This window comes from Carassius auratus, chromosome 8 (assembly GCF_003368295.1).
Source record: "Carassius auratus strain Wakin chromosome 8, ASM336829v1, whole genome shotgun sequence".
Taxonomy (NCBI): domain Eukaryota; kingdom Metazoa; phylum Chordata; class Actinopteri; order Cypriniformes; family Cyprinidae; genus Carassius; species Carassius auratus.
Window position 1 is genome coordinate 24,779,904 of NC_039250.1, and position 26,996 is coordinate 24,806,899.

At 36.9% G+C, this 26,996-nt stretch overlaps 1 protein-coding gene across 1 annotated transcript; it reads right to left on the reverse strand.

Moving 5' to 3' along the window:
• LOC113107766 (phosphatidylinositol 3,4,5-trisphosphate-dependent Rac exchanger 1 protein-like) lies at nucleotides 1-26,324 on the reverse strand. Its single transcript, XM_026270466.1, has 30 exons — nucleotides 26,144-26,324; nucleotides 24,997-25,100; nucleotides 24,454-24,503; nucleotides 23,481-23,556; nucleotides 23,163-23,235; nucleotides 21,640-21,782; nucleotides 20,423-20,515; nucleotides 18,960-19,108; nucleotides 18,511-18,596; nucleotides 17,575-17,714; nucleotides 17,320-17,428; nucleotides 16,730-16,911; nucleotides 16,412-16,573; nucleotides 16,010-16,220; nucleotides 13,965-14,220; nucleotides 12,666-12,872; nucleotides 10,810-10,898; nucleotides 10,622-10,704; nucleotides 10,105-10,195; nucleotides 9,519-9,647; nucleotides 9,070-9,111; nucleotides 7,841-8,058; nucleotides 7,490-7,592; nucleotides 6,511-6,654; nucleotides 5,169-5,283; nucleotides 4,887-4,947; nucleotides 4,172-4,347; nucleotides 3,802-3,904; nucleotides 2,644-2,711; nucleotides 1-2,542 (listed from the first exon to the last, which is right to left on the reverse strand). The coding sequence occupies exons 1-30, from the start codon at nucleotides 26,283-26,285 to the stop codon at nucleotides 2,500-2,502; spliced, it is 3,648 nt and encodes a 1,215-aa protein (XP_026126251.1). The 5' UTR covers nucleotides 26,286-26,324; the 3' UTR covers nucleotides 1-2,499.
• Nucleotides 26,325-26,996: the final 672 nt, after the last annotated feature.

Genomic DNA, 26,996 nt, shown 5'->3' on the forward strand with positions numbered 1-26,996 from the left:
GAGAGCTTAAACAATGCTTTTAATTCAACACTTGAGTTAAAAACAATTGGATACATTCTTACATTATCAGCAAGGTAAGTTTAAGAGCCATTTAATGTATTTATCATTAAGAGTTCAGGACAGCATATAGACAGAGACATCACAGTCAAACATTAAAGTTAAATATTTAAAGATGCAGATTAGATCTACTTCTTCACTCCACCAGTGAGGTTTTGATTAAACTGCTCTTATTAATAGAAACCAACAGAATTTGTCAAATTAAGAGAACAATTTGGAACTGAAAAAAAAAAAAAAGAGGTAAAGACCAAGAAACTATAAGGCCCTCCCAAAAAAGGCTTGATTTGTAAGCACCACTGAAAATGTTTTGCTCTTTGAGCTAAAAGGTACAGTTGAAATCATGTCAAGAAGTTAACAATTGGCAATAATAAACTTAAAATAGTACTGAAAACAGGACAGAAGTTTAAAGTAAAAAAAAACAAAACAAAAAAAAAACACATTTGATTACAAGCATAGCATGTTTCAGCTGACTGATTAGTGAGGTTAAATTATTCAGTCACAACTTTTGAAAGGGGAAGCTAATCGCACAATAATGGACCGAAATGGTGCAGAAACCTGAGATTTTAATATACAGTGACAGAAACATGCTAACGCTAATGCTATGTCTTTGGGTTTTACTAGATTTAGGTCTATCATACAGAAATGATAGGTTTCATGTGGACATTATAAAGCATAATAACAAGCAACAACAAAGACCTTCAAAATATATCATGACACCGCACAGATTCTGTGGATTAAAAACACTTGTTTCCAGTTTAAAAACCATTTGCTTTGAGGACCAAATAAAATGTTAAAATCCAATTGAAAATAAATCAGAATTTTACCAGCACTGGGCTTCAATTTGTGTAGATACAAGGAGGGAAAAAACACTATTTATTAGCATAAATTCAAGTATTGTTTAAAATATTTCATGGTTTTAAGTTGCAGTTTCTAACTTCCATGCTGATATGTAACAGACAGTGACGTGTTATGAGCTACAATACAAACACAATGAACGTCTCATCAAGATTTAATTAAGACATGATGCTTTGTTGCATTATTGTCTTTAAGTGACCTTATTTACTCAAATCTTTGTTGGAGTTCTTTAAATTGTGTCACATTTGAGCAAATACTGTCAACTGTCAGGACTACTGAAATGAACATATACTGTATAATTATATATATGTTAAGAGAAACGCAGACTTTGCATGTTACAAAAGCGGTCACATACTGTACACACTAGCTTAACTAATCCAGGAACACGGTTCAATTTCCAGGCCTTCTCGGTTACTGACCACACAGCTGAAGTTAGAAAATTAAACATCGAACACACTGTGTAAAAGCACAATACCGTTTCCTATTCGAATATACACTAAGTATACAAAATGAAAGATGTACAATATTATATGTTTTAACATTATTAATACTTTTTAAATTATAGCACTGATGTTCCCAAAGAGCTTTTGCTTATCCCTCTGATACATACACATATATTTACCCAAATAACAAAACTTCAATAATATCCTACTATATCTATTGATTCTTCACATGATCCCTTTGCTTTTCTTTCTCTTCTAAAATGTACAGTACTTTTAATAAACACTAAAGAACACAAGCATTTTTTATTGGGCTTTTCCAAACAGCCGGGACAGTCACACACTGTACACAGCACTGATTCATGTTTAAGAAGTGCTATACCCCCTTTTTTTCACCCAGTTGATCAATCATAATTTCAACCTTCAATATCAACATTTTGATTGGAGTGAAATCTTGTATTTTTGTATTGTTTGAGAAGCTTATAGCCACCAAATGTTTCCCTGCTATTATTACAAATGCGCCGGTGCTAGAACTTCACAATAAAATTGTGTTGTTAAACAAAATCAAGCGAATTTTAAACACAATGACAGATGAGAATTACGGTATTGAAACTGGTCCATGTAGGCTGGAATGATTTCAGTACTTTTGAAATACCTGATATGAGTGAGAGAATCGCAACAGCGCTCTGAGGGCTCCACCTCCCATGACACAGTGCAGACACATGCATGCTAAGCTACAGTAATTGCACATAATCACCACGTATCTGAACATAACGTCGCCATCCATACCAAACCAACCTATTCACTGACGCAAGATTGCAGTCAGAGGTGAAAGAAGAGATAATACAGTTAGATTTAGCCATTCACATGCCAGTCCAGATCCATTAGGAGGCCAAACAATGTAGCAATGTGGGCAGACACTGCTAGCCAAGATTAGCGTCGTTAGCATTAGCGATTTTCTCAGCTGCCAGAGCAGGAGATAAAAGTGGTCGGATGGTTCTCAGTCCTCGTTGTGTTGACCTCAGCCAGACCTCTCTGGATGAGGCTGGCCGGGAGTTGATATGTGCTGAGGCATGGTCTCAAAATGATTAGCCAGTCTTGATATCTCCCAGCATCTAGAAGGTCTGAGAGACAGACATCACCTCATTCAAAGATCTCCATCGGAGGGGGGTAAACACAACCTGAAGAGCCTGTGATGAGGATACAAAAGAGAAGTTTCATTCAACTCCAAAGCCACACTAGGAATAATCACTTTTCATATTTAAAGTTAAATAGCAAGAGTCATTCATACCTGGGAGCACACGGTGGCATCTGGTCCATTACTCTGAGATTTTTGGCAGAGATCTCCACTCTGGTGCCCTATAAATAAAGATAGTTATTATTGATGGTTGGAATACTATCAGAATACCTTAAAACGTTCTAAAACGTCTCCTCAAAATATTTAGTTCCCTAAGTTTCTGAGTGTATATTACTAGTTTGTTGCTCGAAATACCAACAACTCTATCCTTTAGACTACTTGCCCACACATTTTTACTGATATATTCAAGCATATGTCAAGCACTGCAGGTGTGTAGGCCTGTATTGTATCTGTTAAAGTTCTTCTTGTTATTCTACTGTACTTCTCGCATAATAAGTCGACCTATAGAACTGTATGCTAAAAGTTGTGAGATTTAACATACTGATTAAGCAGAGTTTTGGAGTCAGTCTCTCAAAACTAGATTTAGTTTTTAGTTTTTTAAACAAATCGTTTTATTCAAACTCCTACAGTTTTCATCCAAGTGAGTTAATGCCAGTCAAAAGCTTTTTGATATTGCTTACAATTCAACAAACCGAGAAAGTTCAAACATGTCTTCTAAATAGTAGTCAAACGATTAATCGTGATATATTGCGTAAACAAACCTTTGGGTGTTATTTATCATGATTAATCGTTTGACAGCACTATTTTTAAATGCATATCTTTGCATACTGACATAAAAGTTGCTGTATATAATTACCATTACATTTTTGAGGGGAAATATTAACCAATTTTTTTACTATTTTTTTATTGTCAAAGTCAGGAGTACATGTAAATAAACAATGTGTACTCTTTCTATGTTACATGCATCCAGATATCTCTGATTATTTGTTAGCAAAAGTCTGTCAGTGTTTTGCACCATCAGGCAGATTTTACTGACAAATACACAGATATCGGAGAGCAGGTAACATACAAAGCTGGTTGAAAATCTATGAAGTTGTCCTTTAAGTGTACAGTACAGAAGCATTTTAGTGGCCACCTACTGGGCAAAATGCATACAGTGATGCACGGTAAGTCATGCTTCAGACTTAGTCTGGAGTGGCCTGTTTGGCAGCAGGTATAGATGTAGAACATTTTCTACTAAACCACAGGATTGATTTGGAAAGATTTAAAGACATAAGGTGATCAGTTTGAGTTATATGTCATAAGCTGTACCTGTTTGCGCATGATGTCCATGGTCTGCATTAGGCAGCGGGGCATGAGGCCATGGTTTCTGGATAGAGTAACAGCCTGCTCCAGTGACACAGTCAGAGTACATCTACACAGAATAAAAACCTTCATCAAGAGGCAGTTTAGACAGTCTGTTATAGATACAGGTTCACCTGGATTAGATGCACATTTGAGCAAGAATAAATGAAAGTAAAAATAAAATATTAGACTGTGGCTGTACTTCAGTAGTAATAGGCTTAAAGATAAGAAGCGTGTGTTATGAGCCGTCACTCTATAAAACTCTATTCCCATCTGTGGATTCACGCTTGACTACTGGATCGAGAGCAACATGAAAACAACATTTCACTGCAGATACCTCTGCATCCCAGTGGCACACATGGTGATGTGACAGGCTCCCAGCCGGCTGCAGAGTTCGGAGGACACCAAAAGAACACTGACTCCAGAGGGCTGACCCGCAGAGCCGGGTTTTACATTCATATACGTCTGCATGAGCCGACAGAGGTCATCCAAGGTGTTAAGCGGCCGGAGGAGCTGGAGATTCAAATAGTTAAATGAATGATTATTATTTCATACATAATAAATATACACAGAACACACATATATTATGTAAACAAAAAGTTTAATTTTATATGTGATTAATAATTTGACAGCATTAATTACTACAATTTAAAATAACTTTTCTATTTTAATATATTAAAAAATGTCACTGATTCCTATAAAGGCAAAGCTTAACTTTCAGCAGCCATTACTCCAGTCTTCAGTGTCACATGATCTTACAGAAATCATTCTATACACTGGTTTGTTTTTGTTTTTGGAACAATATCAATGCTGATTTTTATTATTATTATTTTATTTTTTTGTGGAAAATGTTATATTTCTTCAAGATTTTTTAATGATTAGAAAGTTCAAAAGGATAGAATTTATTGAAACAGAAATCTTTTGTAACAATGTAAATGTCTTTACTTTAATGTTACTTTCACTATTGATCAATTTAATGCATCTTTGCAGAATAAAAACATTTTAAAAAATCAATGACCAAACAATTGAATGATAGCGTGTTTGGATGTTACCTGGTCTATTTTCACTGCAGTGGAATTTGAGTCTGAATTTGATTTCTCCAGATAAAAAGCCCTAAAAAATGAAAGAAATTATAAAAACAATTAACACTTTTTTTTGCCATTTAAATATTAAAATGCTTAAGTATGATTTACTTAAAAAAAATATAAGTTGAACATGTCATTAAGTTATCTTTTTAAACCATGTTATTAATTTAAATATACAGATAGCTTAGCAGCAAAATGAAAATCAATCAATACTTCAAGCAAAGGTCAATCGGTGATGGCCAAATGTACCTGAGTTTGCGGTAATAACCTTTGACCTTCTCCAGTGACAGAGCATTTGTACGCTGCTGAAACTCTTCCATGGCAACAAAATCCTGAGACAACACACCTTCTGGCTTCTCCAGCCCTGATGAGGATTAAGAAAATGCAGATCAATATCATTCTGTAGTACTCTCAACATGCCACTAGATGGAGACCACGCCTCATAAAGGAAACATCGAGGCTTTAATTAGTTCTAAATGAGCACATTAGGACCATGACTAATTCTAACACTCTCTCTGTGACATCTGAATAGGCAATCCCCTTGAAAGTCTAGATTTTAAAAGGGTAACACTTTAGAATAAGGTTCCATTAGTTAATGTTACTTAACTACTTTAGTTAACATGAACCAAGCAAGAACAATCCTTCTACAGCATTTATTAATCTTATTTAATGTTAATTTCAACATTTACTAATGCATTATTCAAATCAAAAGTTGTGCTTGTTAAAATGAGTTAATGCACCGTGAATTAGCATGAACTAACAATGAATGACTGTATTTTCATAACTAACATTAACAAAGATGAATAAATACAGTAATAAATCTGTTGTTCGTTGTTTGTTCATGTTAATTAAGACATTAACTAACATTAACTATTGGAACCTCATTCTAAAGTGTTACCTTTATAAGTTTTAATACAAGGCTATATTTGGATTTTAGCTATAAATGCCTCTTATAAAGCAGAACCCTAAACGTCATGGAACCACACAAGTGACCGATTTGGAACATCACTCATTTTCATATTTTGTAAGAACCTAAATTGATTTTGATAGTTTTCTTTGATACCAGGCTTGCATGTTGAACAAAAACCTTAGCATAAAAATACACAGCACAAAGACCAAAAACTAGTAAAATAATGCAATGATATTACCAAGGTTATTGTTTTTAAGTAAAATAAACAAAATTAAAACCATTATTTATTTATTTATTTTTTGTTACTTGAAATAAACACCACCTGGAATAAACTTATTTTGTTTCAGCTAGATGACAAGGAATCATTTCTCAATAAATAACTTGAAGTAAAACTGATATAACCATATTCAAAATAACAAAAACAAAGTTAAAAAAAGACACTTCTCTTGCCTTGATTTATTCTTATCACATTATATTTTGGGATAGGTTTTTCCTCAAAAGAAGCATGCCTGGCATCTTAAGAGGCAGCATAATTAAGAAGGCTACCTTTTTGAATAGCCTATAGTGCCTTAAAATATAACCTCTGTAGGCAGCTCACAAAGTTTGAGAATTGTAAATTACAAATGAAACCCATTTAGAATGGAAAGAGTCATTTGTGTTGTTTCTTTTGTCTGCTCTCACCTCTAGTGAAGAGGACAGATTGAAGCTTCAAAGAGCCTCCGTTCTGCAGTCTTGTTGGCAGCTCACTGAAATGACAGCTGTCCAAGAACATTGTCACCCTGATGGCCTGCCGACTGCCTTCCACCTGGTAATGCACAGATGTGTCTGGAAAAAGAGCATTAAAGGATGCATGAGTCACAGGAAGAGAATATTTAAAATTCTATCCAATTTCAATCTTTGTCCTTTGCACTACTTCATTTTACACCCTTACATACTTTATACGGTATTCTTTATGTTTGAAGACACTGGGAATCTTGTCAGGTTAATTATGTTGTAATTAGATGAGCAAAGGCAAAAACCTCACAGATGTGTGGAAGAGAAAAAGTCAAGCTGTTCACATTTGTACAACACAGAGATGTCCTTGTAAATAAAACACCTTTGTGGCAGGAACAAACCCAAGAGCAGAACATCCTCCCTCAGATTTAGTCAAACCAAAACAGAAGAGGGCAGATAAAGCTGTTCTCCTATCTGACATTCCTGAAGAGGACATCTGGAGGGTGTGTGTGAGGAGGGGAAGGAGGTGCTGCTATATAAGGACGAGAGTTTTGGCTTTCACTTTTTAGTGGAATCACACAGCTTTATCAGAGAAAGGGAGGGACCCTGGATCTAACTATTTATAAAGGAAAAGGAATCTGTGGTCATTGTTGCTGGAGTTACAGTGGTTTAAAGAAAACATTTGAAAACTTGAAATTTGAAATTTAATCAGCATACAAGTTTAATAAATATTTATACCATTTCTAAGCTGTGTGTGTGTGTTTTTATATCACACACACACACACACACACACACACACACACACACACACACACACACATATCTATATCTATCTATCTATCTATATACACAAATACATACACACACACATGCATGTATTTTTCTGTTTGCACTGTGTAGACAAGCTAGTACTCGATGTGTTCATATATGTGGTGTGGTGTCATACTTGGGACAAGGCACTCGTTCTCCAGCGGGCGGAACAGCACGGTGACTTTATCCAGATCTTGCAGTGCTGCTTTTGTATCTTCCAGCATGATTCGCTCTTCTCTCTGTTCAAGAAAACAGTTTGTGAGCCCAAACTAATCAAGATCTTCAAGCAGGAGAGTAATAATCCTGAACACATCCAGGAAAATCCCGGATATGATGGCTTTGGTTCTGTATTTAGTCCTAACAGTCTCAGGATTCAATTCTAAAACTTTATAATCATGCTTGTGTGTATTAGTAGAAAGCACTGAGCCACTGTGGGATGACTGTCACTGAATCAGCTATGATAAGATGTCATGTCTAATAGTCTTACCACATGTGGAGAAAGTGTTGACTGTAAGTTAAAGAGCACTCCGATGGTGGAAATTTGCTCCAGCCATTTCCGGCTGACCTCTTTACTGTCCTCCTCATACTCTCCGTTATTGTTGAACCGCAGGTTCAGAGCATTCACAAGCTGCTCGGCCAATGCACACAGCGCCCCCACCAGAGACTGGCAGAATATGACATCCCGCCGCAGCTGGAGTTCTGTGTCTGGGACAGAAGAGTAGTATAAATATATGTACATATGTGTGTACACTCACATTTATTCATTATGCATGGAAAATATGTAAAATAAATGCATTACTTGGTTAAATACTTTCTTGTTGACACCAAGCTTTTGAACAGTAATATATACTGTACAGGTTTATAAAACCGTTGGTGTTTAAGAGCTATTTTATTTTATTTATCAAAATGATTGCATCTAATCAACTGTAATAATAATTAATTGCAAATATATATTTTTGTTGAGAAAACTCTCCAAATGATGATGATGATAATTCCTCTGAAATTGACATTTATGGGTTGGAAGCCATTATTAACTGGTTAATTTTACTGTTTTAACTGCTATTTTATACATTTTTAATTACTCTAATTTAAAGTTTTATTGGCAGATGTTGCTAAGACTGATTAATTTACTGTTCACAGATCAGCATATGTCCCAAACAGTGGCCTGAGGGGAATCCTGAATGTCCTAAAACAGTTGTAAGCCATGTTCAGAGTGTGTAATACTTTAAGCAGATGGTGGGTTTCACAGCAGTGCTGGGTGGGAACAGAGATTGGAGCTGAGCTGCTGTCTGTGTGGAGCAGTAGGGATAAGGGCTCTAGATCAGGTTCCAAAGCAAACACTCAACAGCTTCCATATGTCTCCCACCACAGACCCCACGAGACAAACCCACTCTCACTTTATCTGTGTCTACAGACACACCCCACTGCAGCTTGACTGCACGCACACAAACATATGCACACACTCCCTGCTACAGAATTCCAATAAAACACTCCCTTATCACAGCACATGAAGGTGTCTGTAAATACAGCTCAGTCCAGAACAGTAGTAGGGATGATAAATCACACACAATGCAGTTGCCTTTCTGAAGTCTCACACAGATGATGACGCAAGTGCGGGACCATGTAAACATTCTGGGTTGCCTTTCAATAGCTATTTGAAATGATCTACAATGGTCAAGTTCAACAAGGGAAAGTTTCAAATCTAGAGTAACTTACCAGTGCATTTAAGCAACGCCAACAAGAGTTGACTCCTTCCATCTGCAACAGTTACAAACAGACATGAATACAACCCAATGCACAATAATACAGGACATTATAGCCTGAACAACTTGAACATGAAACGCTTTTCTAATCCAGTTTACTGGTGTAGGGGCTGTTCACACAGCATGTTTTATGCATTTCCACTGCACTGCTTTTCCATCGCTTTTCTATGATAGACGTGATGCCAGCTCAACTTAAAGTTTCAATTTTGTTAAAGTTTTTAACTTCACAAAATAGTTTAAAGTATTTTGTTTAGCCATTATTCCAATGGTAATTTTTTTAATCTATTTTTATTTGCAATTATTACTGCAGATTTTATTGCATGAATCATCATTAAAATAATGCACGATGATGATTTGTGCACTATAAAACATGTTCAGAAAAGTAAATAGTTACTGACTTACCTTCTACGAAGCGATGAAGGCTGTTAACTAAAGATTTAATTGAAATAGGCAGATTCCAAGGGTCCTCCTGGATATTCTTGTGCAAGACATACCGCCAATGTGCAGTCCACTCATCCGTGTGCCGAAACTCTATTATAGTTAATAGACATTATAAGTTAAGGACTAAAAATATATTAAAATGTATATATTTATATACACAGTATAAATATATGCATATAGGGGACAATATAATCTATAAAGCGAATGTGCTTTGCAATATCTTACAAACATTTTAACAGGTCAACAGATGTAGCTGGCAGTGTGAACTCTCACAAAATCCCACATAATACATAACTGTTTGCAGAACCCCATAGTTAAACACAAGCTAATTATACTACTCCCCTAAAATACATAAAACACATAGGAGAAACTACTGTGGTATTCTCACATGCAGAGGTAATAACGTACAGATGCAAACAGAAACATTCACACACCCCTACCCCACCTATAAAAGTCACCCCCAAACGCACCAACAGAGAACCCAAATACACACATCCCTCAAACGAGTTTCAAATATAGCGCACACGCACACCCGACCGGGCGGTACCTGGCTGACTGTGGTCGTTGTGGAAATGTTTGGTTTCCTCGCAGGCTCTGCTCATGATAGGGCCCTTCAGGAGACTGTTGATCGAGTCAACCTGAGAATGAAAAAGATACAGTTAACCCCGTCACCACAAACATCCTGTGCTAACTGAAGACCGGCTAACGCCCTTGCTAACACCAGGCCTGCTGCTTTCAGTCTGTTCACGTGTAACCTGTCTGCAGTGGATAAAAGAACTCATTATTGATATCTGGGAAACTGAGAGGGGGTCGAAATCTGGTGACCTCCAGAAGACGATAGATTTTGAGGTCAGAGAGCAGAGGTGCAGAGGTCAAAGAGTGCTTACAAGAGATGATGGTAATGTGATAAACGACACTGTGGGAGAAGAGAGGGAAACTAAGAGGGGATGTATTGATGAAGAGCAGAAATAGATGACAATAATGAGGTGAGTGGAGTCAGACAAAGGGCAACAGTTACAAAAGGAATATCAAGTTAAAATTGGCAAAAGGGGAACTCAATATACCTGATTGAAAAGGTGTTCCAGACATCCGTGAAGTTTATCCTGCTTGTCTAAAGGAATCTGCATATCACATGGCAACTCATCTCCTGAAAACAACAACAACAACAAAAAAACCAATAAAAATAGCGATGTCTTGTTAGTTATTGTCCTGAATTTCAGCATTGTAACGGCATCTAACAGACGACAGTTACCTGAGCCCATCTCATCACTGCCCAGGTAAGAACTGTTGCTCCGGACGCTGGTGTATGACAGCACTGAGTCACGGTTACTGTTACATTCACTGTGAAAACACAGACACAAATGTTTTCATGTGATAAAAAGGATGCCTGCACAGACCACTTCCAGATTTATAAAAATGTATAGCCAATGCAACAGATGCGAAGTTATCTGTAATAATTAATTATTCAAAGCTGAAGAAAAATTACAATTGTAAAGGAAAGCTTTGCTGAAACAAACAACTCTCCAGGATCTCTGTATTGCTAATTCATTCCTGTTCATTTTATGATGAAATGTACTGCAATGCAGTGGCAGGACAGTGGTTGAACACCTATTATTCATTTAGTTTGGGCTTAGAATAACACATTTTGATGAACAAATAACTTTTCTTTTTAGAAAAATTGCAAAAAGGGGGAAAAAAGTGCATGCTTCCACAAACGTTTAAACTGGTTAAATTCACATTAATTCGTATGATCACATGATTGCAAAATACCAAAGGGGCTGCTCTATGATTTTTTTTAATCTGTTGGAATCAAAAGATAAGTAGAAGACTTGCATTGCATGGACAAAGTTGTTGTATTTATTTATTTTTCCTACAGAAGAAACAAAAGTGATAAAGGTTTGGAATGAAATAAAGGTGTGTAAATAATAAACTACCCCTTTAAGAAAATGTTTACACGGATCAATTAGGAGCTGAAGTGATTTAGAAACAATTTAAACATCAACAAACTTCATCAATAATTTCAGAGTTTAGGTGGATGTCTTCTTGCCATCCTTAAAATGTTTATTCTGAGACCGAATAAAACTTTCTAAATGTCTTTGAGAAAAGCTTGAGAGGGAAAAAAAGACCGTACTTCAACCCACTAGTAGTAGAAAGAGTAGAAGTAGTTCCCTTTCCCCACCCCACAATGAGAGGGGAGGCCAAATTTAGTGTCACCACAAGCCAAGAATGGAAGCAGATCCTGCTCATGACCAGCAGGTTGAAACACTCCCAGAAGCTGAAAGTGGAAAAAGGAGCATTCCCTCATATTTTACCATTCATCCTCCTGAACCCTTGAAAATACATCTCCTTCCAACAGCCAGCCCTCTTCTCAAGATAACAAGAACAGACGGCCTACCTACGTCCCACAGACAAATCCAGTTACTTACTGTAAGAGCCTAAATAGAAGAAAAAGTGCTTCTATCTATAAAACATGACGGCTGCAGCTGTTCATGAGCTCACCCTATCACAGAGTAGCAGGATTTTAAAGTGGAACGCCACATAATGATAGAGGGTGCTAAAGAGGGCATCCATTTATCCCGACAGAAGCATAAAATCCACTCGGCTGTGGTCAGCCCCAGCTTTGCCCTGCTCCGTCAGGTCTAGATCACACATACTTTGCTCCATATAATGATGACAAAACAACACTGACTGACTGTATTCTTCAGCATTTAAAGAGGGCGTCTGGGTTGCTGTGGCACTACAGGTTCTTTGTAAGGGATGTTAATCATCTCCCTACGTGTCTGTTTGACAGGAGAAGCAGACAGGAGCCCAGATGCCCGTCTCGCTCTCTGCTTCACATGTGCTGGAGGAAAACTGGGATTTTAAATCATCTTTTATTGAATGTCAATCTGTCATTTCACAGAATACAAAATGTTATTATTAAAGTCAATAATGACAATTGGTACTTGTATCAATATTGGCATTTAAAAAAAACTTATACTCATTACAGATGTATACTTATTAACAGTGTGGTAATGGGTAATGGGAATGTTGCAGGTTGGACTTGAACCTGTGTTCCGCATTTAAGAACCCAGGCTCCAACATGTTTTATAAACATCATTTCCTCACCTGTAGGAGTCTCTGTAGCTCATGGTGTCATGTCCAGAATCCTCCTGATCATCTTCGTTGACTTTGAAGCACACTTTCTTGTTCCCGCCATGCTCTGTCTTGTCTTGGTCCGTCTCTTCTGGTATGGGAGAGGTTGGGGGGGCGCTCTCAAACGAGGGCGGCTCTGAGCCCTGCGGCTGGGTCGGTCCAGTTATCGATGACAGAAGTCTAAGATGAAACATAATTAGAGAGGTTTGGAAACAGATAGATTTGAACTGTTATAATGAATTATGAGAATGTTTTGACATTGAACACTATGTGAGTTATGAGTTGATTCACTTAATAATGATTCATGTTATTAATGTTGGAGCAGATCAACAGATAAAAAAATTATGAGAATAAGACATCATTATCTGATTATTCATTTTTAACGTAATTAAAATTTGAATCATATATTAGACGTTTAAAAAAAACAAAGAAATTAGTATGCATTTAATTAATCAAAATAAAGAGTAAAAACCTTTACATTGTTATGAAAGATTTCTACAGAACTTTAAAGAATCCTGAAAATACTGCTTTTGATCTCACAGGAATATATAACATTTTAAAAACATACACAAAAACAGAAAACAGATATTTTAGTTTGCAATAATATTGATCTATTTTATTGTTTCATTCTAAATTTGATCAAATAAATGATGTTAACGAATAAATTAAACTAGTAACCATATCAAACGTTATAAGAGAGCTTAGTCTATTTAAGGGTATTTTAAGACAATAAGGACAAAACTGTCTCTAGTTGAAGAAACACCCTTTTGTTTTACTAATGATCTTTGTTATTTTATGTGACATGGAAGTGTAGACTGACAGAAAGGCACTAGGAAAGAGACGGGGGAACGGGATTGGGAAATTAAATCCATTTCACTGACAATTAACTTAAGCACATGCTAGCCACTGAATAACAAACATTCGTTCCTCCTGAGAGGCTGTTGAAATGTCTTCTCTGCAGTCGTCTGTTATGGCTTAAATGAAATAAAAGCCATAAATATTTTTAGACTGTAATGAAAGAACATCCTGAAGTTTTGAACTCGAAGAACTCAAAGAGGAGGCCACTAAAACCTACTCTAAACTATCAGATGAGAATTTGAGAACGTTTTGGTAGATTATTAAAGATTTTAGCTTAATGATTAAATTACATGTATATTAACTATAGATTTATTTATTTTATTTTTTAACATTTTAAAGAGCTCATCACACATCACATTAAATCTATTTGAAACATTGATTGATCGAACACTGTTAAATTACTTCACCACTTACACATCTATCTGGGCCACATATTGCTTCATCTCTCGCACTGAAATGTCCAGGCGGTTATAGAGGCAGATGTATTTATCCTGGCTTTCCATGTCTTCCTGTTTGAGAAGGAAGCTGAGACCTCCCTCTTCATACTTCCTGCCGTCCTCTATGCTCCCTTCACCCTCCTCTGTCTCTTCATCTAAACTCTGGCAACTCCAGGAGGGGGCCGCCATGCTGGTCACACAATGCACGGCGTGGGACATGGGATTCAAATTAGCTGCAGGAAGAAAATAAGTGACATTAATCAAAATTTAAAAGAGTGTCACCCTTCTTGATTCATGCCCTGGATTTCTTGAGTTTGAGTCACTGAGTTTGCAATCTGGGAATATAAGTAATGCCACCTTACAATCTGGCCTAAAGAAGGCATCTTAGAAGACATAATTATGGTACTCAGACTTTGCAACAGCCTTCATGCTGGGCGCATGCCTTAAAATGCTGTTTAGGGATGCAACATACTAATTTTGGAGTTTTTGTGACTCAACAACACAGAAGAATCGAATGACTGAAAAGCAGTGAGGGATACACTTGCATGTGGTAATGCCATGGACCATGAGGCTGCAGGCTGCAGAGAAGTGTAGCAGAGGAATTTTAAACATCTCAGACCGTGAGACAACTGCAGAGCAGATGTGTAGCAGATACTGATAAATAAAAAGCTCTCGTGCTGCAGAGCATAAGAAACAAAGCATTATGTGGTTCATTCCCAGCTACACGTGGCGGCTAGACAGAAAGTTGGGCCGCAGCAGTCTGTGCAGGTGAAGCCAAAAATGAAAGCCAGCTTCTTTGGCTCTAAGTTCTAGGGATGCCCAGTTGAATTTTAAAACTTAGCTAAATGTTAAAGGTCTTTTTGGAAATTTTTGGACAAGTACAGAATGGCTTTGGTTTTAAAGTCAATCATTAAAATCCAGAAAAAAAAAATTACAAGTTTAAAGCTGTTTGATCAAAGTTGCATCATTTATCTGTATTGTTGCTAATAATATATTTTAAATAAAGATCACTAAATTATAAAATAAAACAAAATGAAATGAAAATGGCTATTAATATATGTTATAATTGTTTTGCTCCAAGAAGAATCTGGACAAATCTGAACAATTGTTTCACAGTTGAGTTTGCCAATTTGTTATATTTGATAATAAAGCCAAAATGTCTTAAGGTTTATCCTCTTAAATAAAGCATCAGGCCTCATAAACAAAAACCAAACAGTCATACTAAGAGAGAGAGATGCGGGCGCTGGATGACTATAGACCTATGGGACAGTGGGGATGACATCACTAAAAGCTACTTATCATGGTCTAATGGTGTCTTAATGGAGGTCTGATGGAGATGCTTTAAAAGGTTCGGGATTGCTTTGGGAATAGCAGGCCATGATTTTTACAAGACCTGGGAGGTTTTCACCATAAAGCTTAATTACTTTTTTACAACTTTCAATAATTGTAACGGAGATTTGGTTAACTGAGCCAATGAGCTGAATCGTAGTATTTAATCAAGTCATTTCTAAGACTTAAACATTACATATTCTCTTTAAACCAATTTTATTTAGCCTTTACGAGAAACAGAAATATTAACATGTATTATAAAAATATCTAATATTTAACTACAATACTTAAATTTGATATAATTAGTGCTGTCAACCGATTAATCGTGATTAATCGCTTCCAAAAGAAAAGTTTTTGTTTATTATGATATATGTATGGGTACTGTGTACACATTTATTATGTATATATAAATAAACACACATACAGTATATATAATGAAAATACTTACATCTATGTGCATGTATAAAATAATATTCATAGAATTTATATTATATATAAATATATTTAATATATAAACAATTTCTTTTTTCAATATATACATGCATGTGTTTGTATTTATAAATACATAAAAAATATACACAGCACACACACATATATTATGTAAACAAAAACTTTTCTTTTGAATGTGACTAATTGTTTGACAGCACTAGAATAAATCCCTTCAGTTATAAATGGTAACATGATTATATGTACCTTGATCAGGATCAAGGCCAAAGAAGGAGTTCTTGCGTCCGAAGCGGATGCTGAAGCCTCGGATTGATGAGGAGGTGTTCTTCGGACAGGACACCTGCATCAGGTTCAGATGACAGTTGGTGGGGACGAAGTCCATGCAGCCCAGAACATGAGGTTTAGTGCTCGCCTGCTTAAACGTGGGCCAGGCCTTCGTCTGCAATTCCTCCACAAACTGATAAGAAAAGAATAGTAAAGTACTATGAGACAGCATTTGCATTGTTTTTAATGCCTTTTATTAAATTTTTAAATATCAATTACATTAATAAAAAAGGGTCATTCATGTCTCGAAACACTGAGATATTGTATAATCCATAGAGCACTAGGGAATACGATAAAGTAGTAATAGTAAGACAGATGTCACACCTGTTTGTAGCTGCAAATGCGTTTTTCTATGCTCTCCAGCTTGGTGTCACAGATGCTCCGAAACTCAAACTGTGGCATGGTCACCACCTTCTCATTCTGGGCCATTAGCTGTCGGCAGCTCTTCACAAACAGACTGTCGTCCTTCACAAAGGCCTGCAGTATCTGAGAACATGAACATGTGGTAGGTCAGAGAAAACAACTTCCTTTGAATGTCCCTCTAGGAATGTAATATGTATAGTATACGCACAAGCACAATTATGGGTCATCAAAATTCAAAATTCAGAAAGTGAAACATTTAGTATTAAAATGTGGTCTGACCTTTGCAGCAAGGTTGAAGCAGCCCTTGGGTTCCACCATCTTCTCCAGCACACAGTGTTTGATTCCTGCCGTGCTGACGTACTCGTACACAACCCCATGTTCCACATGAACATTATCCACATTCAGACTGACTGAAGGAACATCGTCAGAGATGGACAACTGTTCCAGCCTTCTTACAGAGCCTAGGAAATCCAAAGAACACACAAGTGTAAAGGATCAAATGGAAACACAAATAAATGTGTACAGGACATCACCTGACATATTCATAAATAGTTGCATATATATAACTATGTTTTCACATCTCTTGCTTTTAGTAGGGTTTGAGAGATTTATCTGTTCGTAATTAATGTGAATTCACACAAGAGGTCAGTGACGTCAATGATCCACCACTGGTCAAATGTCTTTGGTACTTAGCCGAGGACAAAATGTCTTCACACAAGCTTGAATTCACAAATGCGTATGACACTGGATCTAAAGTTCCCATGGCTTTTGTATTCATAATAGTTTCCGTTAACGACAATAACTTTTTGGGTACACCTGTCGCACCGAGTAATTTGCCAAAAACACACACACACACACACACACACAACCTGTTCCATTAGTGCAGCCATCCTCTGAATCTGAGCCATTCTCACACCCCCTAAAAGACATCTGCTCTTCCACATCCTCATACACACGGTACGCCCACTGACCACAGCTCTGAGGCAGAAGAAAAGAACAATATCACAAAGGGAGGAAACAGGCACTGTATAGAGTATCAGAAGCAAGTAACCTCTGGGATCACCATATGTAATAGACCACATAGTCTATTAAAAAAAAAAACATAATGCAGTGTTGATTCTCACAGTATCTTGCTGCTCCAGGACAGGCTGATGGCCACTAAAGTGCTCCAGGACTTCCTGGTAACTGCTCTGGTTCATGTTGTTGCCATTGACTTTAAGGACACACTGACCGGGCTGAAGACCCGCTGACGCCGCCTCAGAGCCTGTAAACACAAAAATATGCCTATAATGTACAGAGAACAGTTTATTGAAAGGTTCTTTGGAAAATCAAGAATAAAATCAACTATTTGGAACCTTTATTTTTAATTGCGCATCTTTTTATATGAATTCCCAGGTACCTGTCTTGATATATTATCTTAATCAAACAAGACCGATCATAAATTTAGTATCATAATTATATCGTAAGATAAAGAAAAAAATTCACTTGAGTGCGAATAAAATTTGAAATTTAAACAAGTTGCAGCAACGGGAAGATTTATGAGACAAGAACTTATGATTATTGTTTATTAACAGGATGATTTCATGTATTCTTGACTCTGCTTTGAATAGACCACTTATTCTGGAATTTACACCCCCTGCATTCAGGGGCACTTGAAGTGATGAAAGCTCCCATAATGACACGTCATAAATCTCTACTTTTGTCTAAGTGCCGTGAAGATGAGCTAACGGCTTTGACTTCAAAAAGCTCCTAGAGTGCGCTTTTTAAATCCAGAAACGTGTGCAGGCATCCCGAGTTTGGGTTCAAATGCTGAAGAGCACCAGATGTTGATCACATGACCACAGCAGCCTGGTGTCATGAATTTGCTTTATTTGAAAGCTTTTTATAGTACATTAACATCTGTCAGGCAGACAATGCATTCCCCGATTCAGAATAACACATGTGAATTTTTATGGAAAAAATCCGAATGGCTCTAGGGTTTTGAGGCCATAATCACTTTGCATATGAATGTGATATTAAGTGTATGCTTGTTTTGATCATTACAAACAATGAGGACTCACCTTTCTTAACTGCATGAACGTAAGGTGGACAAGAACCACAGAGAACAAAAGGAAGAGTGCCATGAACATCTGGGATCTTCACAATCCTGTCATACACACACAAACACACACACACACACACACAAAGACAGGATATAAGCACATAAGTTAGGTTCTTTTGTCCCTTTTATTTAAGCAACATTACATGAGCAAGAGTGTTGCTGTACTGGATGCATTCTGTGTTACTAAACAGAATATCTTTTTTTCCAAGAACAACATTGTGTCTACACTGAGGAACAAGAAGTGCCTTAAACATTAATGAACAGTCATTTGAAAACAACTGTTTTGCGGTGTGCTGCTGTCCTGCATGTAACTCTGATACCAGTCTTTTTACACTGTACCCGGCTACAGTTAACACTTCTGTGTGTCGGGGCATAAGTATTTGATTTCTGTAATAAACATGGATTTACTCTTTGTTCTTGGTGGCCACCAGCAGTCTGAGCGAGCGGCGTATACAGAAGGACTGGTTGATCATGGTCTCCACCTCAGAAAAAGCTCTTAGGAACACCAGGTCCTCATTAATGGAGTAGATCTTTCTACCCGGCTGCAGGCCTGCCATCTGCACCAAAGATATAAAGATGAAAACAAAGGAAATGAATACCACGAATCCAGAACAAACAATCAAAAATGAAGGAAGAAAGCCTTGTAATCTATAAGAAACAGAAAAAATGGGATGAAAAAACAAGAAAGAAAAGTTTTGAAGAAAGAGATGGTTAATAAGTTAAGTGTGAAGACTCTGAGGAGAATATGATGGGACATGCTTAATTTCTTCTCCCGGATCTCCAGAGAGCAGAGCTGTGAAGACGGAGGGAGAGGAATGAATTAAGCAAGCGTGTCCTGGACCTGACACATGATCTGAGCAGCCTGTGACGTAAGTGTCAGGACATACATCACTTCCTCTCATTCACTGGATTAATCACTATTACCATCACACTCTCATCTTCTGCAGATGCTCCTGTGAGCAGCAGTGTGAATCCTGAATACGAACAAAATGTCTTGTGTCAGGTCTAACAGGCACAGTGGGGATAAAATGAGTGGTGGTTTAGATCTTAACCATAATTACCTACCAATCTACCAGAAATATCTGGCAGAGCATGAACACAAATAACCCTGTGCACTGAAATTAACGCATTCGTGCTGAACAGGTCCTCTTTCAAATGAGAGATAATGATCAAGGTTTATTTCCCAAAGGCAGATTCATCACATTAGATCCACACTACATATCCAACAAAAGACCGGGGAAACAATCAAGGTTAGATTAGATGCAAAAAGAGTCCTTGAGAGATCTAGCTATCAAGAAGAGTTTAAGTCACATTATTATAGAACCCACACTGGATAAAAATAAATGGACATCTATCAGGCTGGCACACTTTGCATTATATTTATATATATGTAAAACCATGTGGACAGTGAATAAGCCAGATAGATTAACATTTTTGAAATATAACTGGAATATAATATAATTGCACAGTTCAAATATGAATGTAACCTTCATGTTAACAAAAAAAGGTTCTAAATATAAAACTAAGCCTCATTTAGCAATTACATTTGATATAGTTTTTGAGCCTATTTTAATCATACAGTATTACTAAGTATTACTTCAATGAACCAGTGCTAAATGTGACAGATGATCAGACAGTGAAACAGTTGTTTAGGTTTTCTTACTCTCTGAAGCTCACACATATGGACAGAATTTGGGTGAAAATGCCTTATAAGAAAGAAAACACCACTTACTAGGGAAAATCTCAAATGCGGCAGACAGTGGGACTCGAGCCAAATGTTAACATGTATTTTGGGTTTGCTCTTTCACTGATATTATTTGTATAGGTCAGAGAAATGTGGAGAACTAGGATGCGGTTACCCAAACTCTTACCTCTGCATATGAGCCCTTGGTCACACTCTTCACTACGATGGCCTTGTTCTTCTCTTCAATCTCAAACCCATAGTCCTCCTCTTCAGGGTGGATCTGTGCATGGACAAGAGAAACACAATATCATCACAAGAGCTGGTTGCCTCTCAAAATAAATGCAGAACGGAATGGAAAAAAGGTGTTACTTTCGGGACTCAATTTATGATTTAGCAGCTCGGTGCCACATTGAGAGAGCATCAGCGTTTGTGCAAATGTGTGAACAAGCGATGCTTCCTGTAGTCCAAAAGCTGTTTGAGGTGTTAAGTCTTTTCTTCTAAAAATATCCAAACAATAATTTGTTCAAATGTGCCACAGCTGCATGCTAATAGGCCAGCGCAGGTGCTAAAGGTGTTATCACGGTTGAAAGATATACTGGTTTTAGGTCACGTCTGGAACATTACAGGGATATAATGCTCAGTTTCTTCACAGCTATACATGAGATGGGATTTTACGTGCTTTTATTATCTAAGAGCTTTTAATAAGAACATGTTTACCAGCAGTCTAAATGCCTTCCTTTGTTTTTTCTCTATCTTTCAACTCCTATTTTCTCTGAAAATTTGCAGTGGCGTAAGGTCCTGACGTCTGAAAGCTCTTAGCATCTAAGAGGACATGATCTGGAGGAGGAATCTGTCAGTCTATAAGGGATGAAAGAGTAGTTTGTAAAGGTTAGGGTAATTACTGATGGACGAGGAGGGTCTTAATTGGCACGGAGGAGAAAAATCAATGCATGGCTGATGGTTGTGCTCGAGTGTGTGCCTATAAATAAAGGGGTGTGTTTTGTTAATATGTTACTTTCAACATGAAATTATTGGGTTTTCTGTTTCCTTTTATGTTAGTATTGTTGATATTGGGGCCAGTTTGTCAAACTGAGAATGATCTAAATCTGATATCTCCTGTATCTTGTCAGGCTACACATAATTTAAGTAGTCGAAATTAATTTGACTTTGAGAACAGGATCTTTGAGAGAGAAATGACTTGACAGAAGGTTTGATCATTTCAATGCCCTAGGTCACTTAAGCTATAAAGCAACATATAAACAACTACGCTCGTGTTATTATTACAAAAGCTACAGCATTTCGAAATAAGTTCGGCTACTGAAAAATTTGGTTAAGTTAGTGGCATTGCTAGTTATCCGTCAACACTGCTCTCCCCGGCTGTGTGTGTGTGTCTGTGTATCTCACCACTAAGGATTTGGCAAGGATGTTCTCGATGAGTCTGAAGTCACTGCGGAGCTGTTTACTCTTGGAGCTCGTACCCTCGGTCTCCTCATCGGCGTAGAATCGGAAGAACTGTGACTCGTCCTTAAATTCGCTTTTCTCCAGAACTGCAAGGCAAAGTTTGAATTTAGGTCAATTGGAATTTAATAATAATATTTTCACACATTTAGAAACTGGTAAAACCAAACACTCAGTGCTGGTCATATCTGCTGAAGACAAAATGATTTGACAGTGTGAAATGGGCCGATTGCATCACCCTTCAGTTCCCGTCAAAACAACTCATGATGTCTGTGGGATTGATGTTTGGGCAAATCTGAGGCGAAGGATGAAGGCAGAGGTTTTAATGGGAGATCTGGCGTGTGCTGTTTTTCCCTCTCAGGAAGAGATGTGACACTGAGTGTGTGTGTGTGTGTTTGTGTGTGTGCTTTCTGTAACTTCGGTCTATGAATTCCAAACAAAACATTGTTTTGGACTATTTTGGAAGTTGAGAAAACTGCAAAACACTTCAATAACTCTGACAGGACGCTTGTGCCTGTGAGCATGTGTATCTCATCTGAAAATGATCTTTTCCAATATTGTGACTATTTCTGTTCCATCAGAGGCCCCAGATGTTATTGCAGCAGCTGTTTACATCTAAAGCACACTCATCTCTCTTCATTTGACTTTTCTGTGTCTCTCATACTAACAAATTAGACCTCTGGCAGACACATTCAGGGTGATGTTAAGAATCCATAACTGTAAAACCCCAGACTGGTGTTTAAAACTGTGCTGCTCTTAATGCACTGATCAATGAATTTAGAGAGAAAAAAGATAACACTTGGTCGTTAAATAGTTCTAGCTCTTGATTCTGATCAGCTGAGTCGTGATTGAAAATGTAAAATACTACACAAAAAAACAAAAATGTATGTTACCTCAGTACTACTGCACCACTGCATCTATGTGTTGCTTATTACTGTAAACCATAGCTTCTTGGGGCTTATTGCTTTTTAAAAAAAGGCTTTCACTCTCAAAGCTTTGCTCTGGACACCACATGTGTTGCAATGGCAAACAGAAAAGGCAACAAAATGGAAAAATCTGAAGTTTACACATGTAACATTTTCATGATACTTTCTGCAATTCCATCTGATTTCATCAGAGCACAGAAAATGTACATTTGACCTTTAAAATCACAGTGAGATGTCTTTTATATCCTGAGTGAAATGGATAAACATAAGAAAAATTTGTAGCTGGGACTTCAATCCAACAGTTATGGATTGGATTGTGTCAAAGTTTGCAATAGATTGCAACAAAGGTTCAGGGTTTAAGTGAACTAAATGACTGGATAAAATTTGGGTAACAAAGTATTTTATGGCACTCTTTAAAACTAATTTTAGGTGTCCAAACATACCAGTTATTGGAAAATCGACTAACATTATAACAATAACTGATCGAAAACCACTTCAGGATTTTATATGAACTACAATTAATATGTGGACACAGAGACTGACCGTGGTGCATGAAACCAGCATTGCAGAGTCCGACACCCAGGGTCACTGCATCTTCACGGGCTGTGCTGTCACCCTGAAGAAGGAAAATCATGCTAAATGACTTCTGGGTTTGGAATGAAATTACATAATGAAGCAGCTGTGAACACTGAACTGTAAATAAGTAGGCATTCAATACCAGAAATGGGATATTAAATGTGTACAGGAACCCAAAAACCCTGAGCTGAACGATGTACAAAAAGTGTGTGTTTGTGTGTGCATGTGCAAGCAATAAACTGATGTGTGTGTGTGTGTGTGTGTGTGTGTCCTTCCTCATATTACCTGTGACACAAGCCAATCCACCAGTTTGCTTGCTGGTATGACCGATTTGAAGGTTTTCAGATGATGATCTCGGTCTCTGTACATAAAGAAGAGTTTAAAAATGTTCACAACTGTCCAGACAGTAACATAAACAACATCGGACATCTGACTACAAGACAAAGCAAAAGAGCAGGGAATTTCTAACAAGATATACCACTGGAAAAACCCAAATTAGGCCTTTTATATTTCTAATATAATTGATATAATAAAAATAGAAATGTCCCAATTCAGTGATCGTGTTGAAGTGGGTACTGAACAATTTAGTGATAAAGATGGGTTCAAGCCAAGCTAATGGAGATCAATAATCTGAAAATATCTTCTATCAACTGAGATCTTTTATTACCACTAGGACCCAGTTTGCTCCAGGGTGGTCTGTCCTTCGCAATTAGTATAATGTAATTAGTAAGTCACTTAAAAAGATAAAAAGTATATGCTAAAGGGCAAGTAACTAACACGTTCTGTGTTAATTTGTGGATCTGAGATCAGATTTGGTCCCAACTGCAGTTCAATGGCCTCTCCTCGCTCATTATGTGAGATAGCAAAGGTGAATGGTGACAGCAAAGCAATATGACCCTGCAGTCCTCACACACACACACACACACACACACACACACAGTCTATCATGCGCAGCTGGCCAAGGTGAATCTATGAAGTACAAACAGACACGTCTCACCTTTTACAACAGTTGAAATTAAACTGTTTATTAAAAGTCATTTGTATTTGCTGTCAAAAAGATGTTTAACTATAAACTGGATTTATATCTGAAAAGACAATACTGTAAATAAATGGTAATGCTACTGTCCATGTGCAAGAAAAGGGTGTTAACAACACATTTTATCAGAAACTTGAATACAAATCCTAACCGTGTTAATTAAGTAATAGTTTTGTCACTTGTTTGGAGAGTGAAGTATGTCATAGAACATGTGTCACTTACTTGATAACAGGTGTGAAGAGACTGTGGAGACGACAGTAAAGTCTCAAACCCTGTCGGACACACATACACTCACATAAAGCATTTGTACCAACAGCTGCAATGCTTTCTTCGTTTCATTTACTGTTGAAATCACTGCTTGATTGAGTTGTTGACAACAATTGTTAAGTAGACCATTTTGTAGTCTTTATTTATTGAGATCATATGGCACTCAAGATTCTGTTGATTTAAATCTGTAAACTGACTGGTTCAAACGGACCAAACCTAGTGAGCTGCCTACACAAACAGTTTTTCCACATGAAACTTGACTCTATATTGATTCCAGTAGAGTTTGATGTTAGCACAGCACACACATATACTGAGTAATATAATGCAATGCAACTTTTTAAAGTCACTTTTCAATATTTAGTGAATTTTAAGTGTATTTCTAAATCACATTTCTCTCATCTTGTCTGCCTTGGATTGATTCTTTTGCTGAGCTCATCACCAAAAAACAAAGGATGTATCATTTGTACATGAGCTATCATTTTATTCTAGGGGAAATACCTTTGAGATGATGTCCTCCATTTCACTCCTGGCTTTATAAGTGCCGTCATCATACCGGAAGCGGTACAACACTTGCTCATTCTTGAACTGATGTTTATCTGACACTATGATGGAAAAAACACATATAGATAGAGTTAAATGTTGGTTATGTTTTGCATAAACAGTAAACTTTACCTCTAACATAAAGCACCATGAGCTGGAATTGAGTGTGTGGTCTATTTGTTTCTCTCACTTTGCTGCTCACGGACTCTGGCTTATAAACACGTACGTGAAGGTCTGTGATTAATGGAAGTTTGTGAATGCCATCACTCCACAAAAGCCTTTTTGACCTCTCCTTGAATGATGCCACCATATTATTGATCGAGCCCCTGAGCCCTTATACTTGAATTCATCACTCCAATCCCTTCTGGTGTTTGTCACAATGCTGGTTACAATCCCCTGGCTGTAAAATAGAGGTATGATGCTCCCCAAATCTCAGGCAAGCACTGCACCTCTTGAATAATGCAGAAGATCGCTGCTCTCTAGCAGCATTTCATGTCATGTTACTATCCAGACTGTCGATCATCTGTAGGGGATTTCAGTGAGTGCCAGCCAACAAGGATATTTGCCAGAATCGTAGTGTGTAAATCTGTCAAATTGTGATTTGTAACAGTCCAACGTTTGTATAAACTGTTAATGGATTGGGTTTCATTTGGCAAGACCGTATCAAAAAAACAGAACAGACAGCAGTTGCATTTTGGTGATGAAACTAAGCAACACTCAAAAACATGATGAAATACATTGGAGCTGAAAGAGATGGAAAGAATAAATGGAAGAAAACACAGAGAGTGAAAAAGAATAATGGAGTTCTATGAAGAAATAGTGATTACAATTAATATTTAACAGTGATGGGTCACAATGGTTGAATCAATCATTAGTCTTGTTTATGTATACATTTAGCTATTTATAGCCAATTGAAATGATTTTGAACATATGCAGGTTTTGCACATCCTAAGATCAGATATTACAACTATGGTATTTGAATACCATAGTACTATATTCACATTTACATTACCCTAAAGTAATTAAAAACTAAACTACTGGAATACCATGTCCAACAGAATCAAGGAAACAACACCGTTTTCTTCACGGGAGAACCTTCTCTTACCGTGATGGATGATGCCGTTCTCCAGGAGAGCTTGACCCAGGTTGATTCCCTCCTCAGCCTTACTGATCTCTCCACTCTCCAAAAGCCATGAGACAAACTCACTGAGGACACACAGAGACAACGGCTGTGTCAGGCCGCACATAACACAATGCTGCAAGCATGATAAAGGAAGGATTTATGAGCCCCTAGTCAAAGGTACTTGGGAACTTGGATTCCCTCAGTCCTCCAGAGTGACTGGTCAAGAATGGTAAAAAGTTCACCAAGATGTCACACAAATCATGATGATATCAAGCTGCATTCCACACTCTTAAGGACTTAAAAGTTCAAACATCACAAGCAGGGTTCACATAGTGCTTTAGTTTCAGGAAATGACTTCAAGCTAAAATTTTAATACATTTAAAAAATACATGAAATATAATCGCATTTGATAAAAATTTTGTTAATATCCAGTAGTTTTGTTTATAATATAATTTAATATAAAATATAATATAATATAATAATATAACACTATGTCAAATAACAAAAACAGATAAAAAACAATTTTCAAAAAACATGTTTTTTCATTGTGCATTTCTTTGCACAACTAAAATAACAAAAATATACAGCTAACACAATAAAACATATTGACCAAAAAAAAGTATATATAATAAATAAATAAATAAATAAATATTATATATATATATATATATATATATATATATATATATATATTATTTTTATTTTTATTTTTTTTCTCTTGCAAATAAACTTCATATAATATATTATTATACACACACTTCTGTAGCTACTATACTGTATATGCTAGCTAGTCTGATCAACTGCCAAATTACATTTTGAAGAGGAGTAATTCAAT

Coding starts and splice junctions, on each gene's coding strand:
- LOC113107766 (XM_026270466.1), bottom strand. CDS start 26,285: ATGTGCGGCCTGACACAGCCGTTGTCTCTGTGTGTCCTCAGTGAGTTT. Junction 10,899..12,665: donor AGCTACAGAGACTCCTACAG/GTGAGGAAATGA, acceptor GTGTTTTCACAG/TGAATGTAACAGTAACCGTG. Junction 6,655..7,489: donor GAACGAGTGCCTTGTCCCAA/GTATGACACCAC, acceptor CTCTTTTTCCAG/ACACATCTGTGCATTACCAG.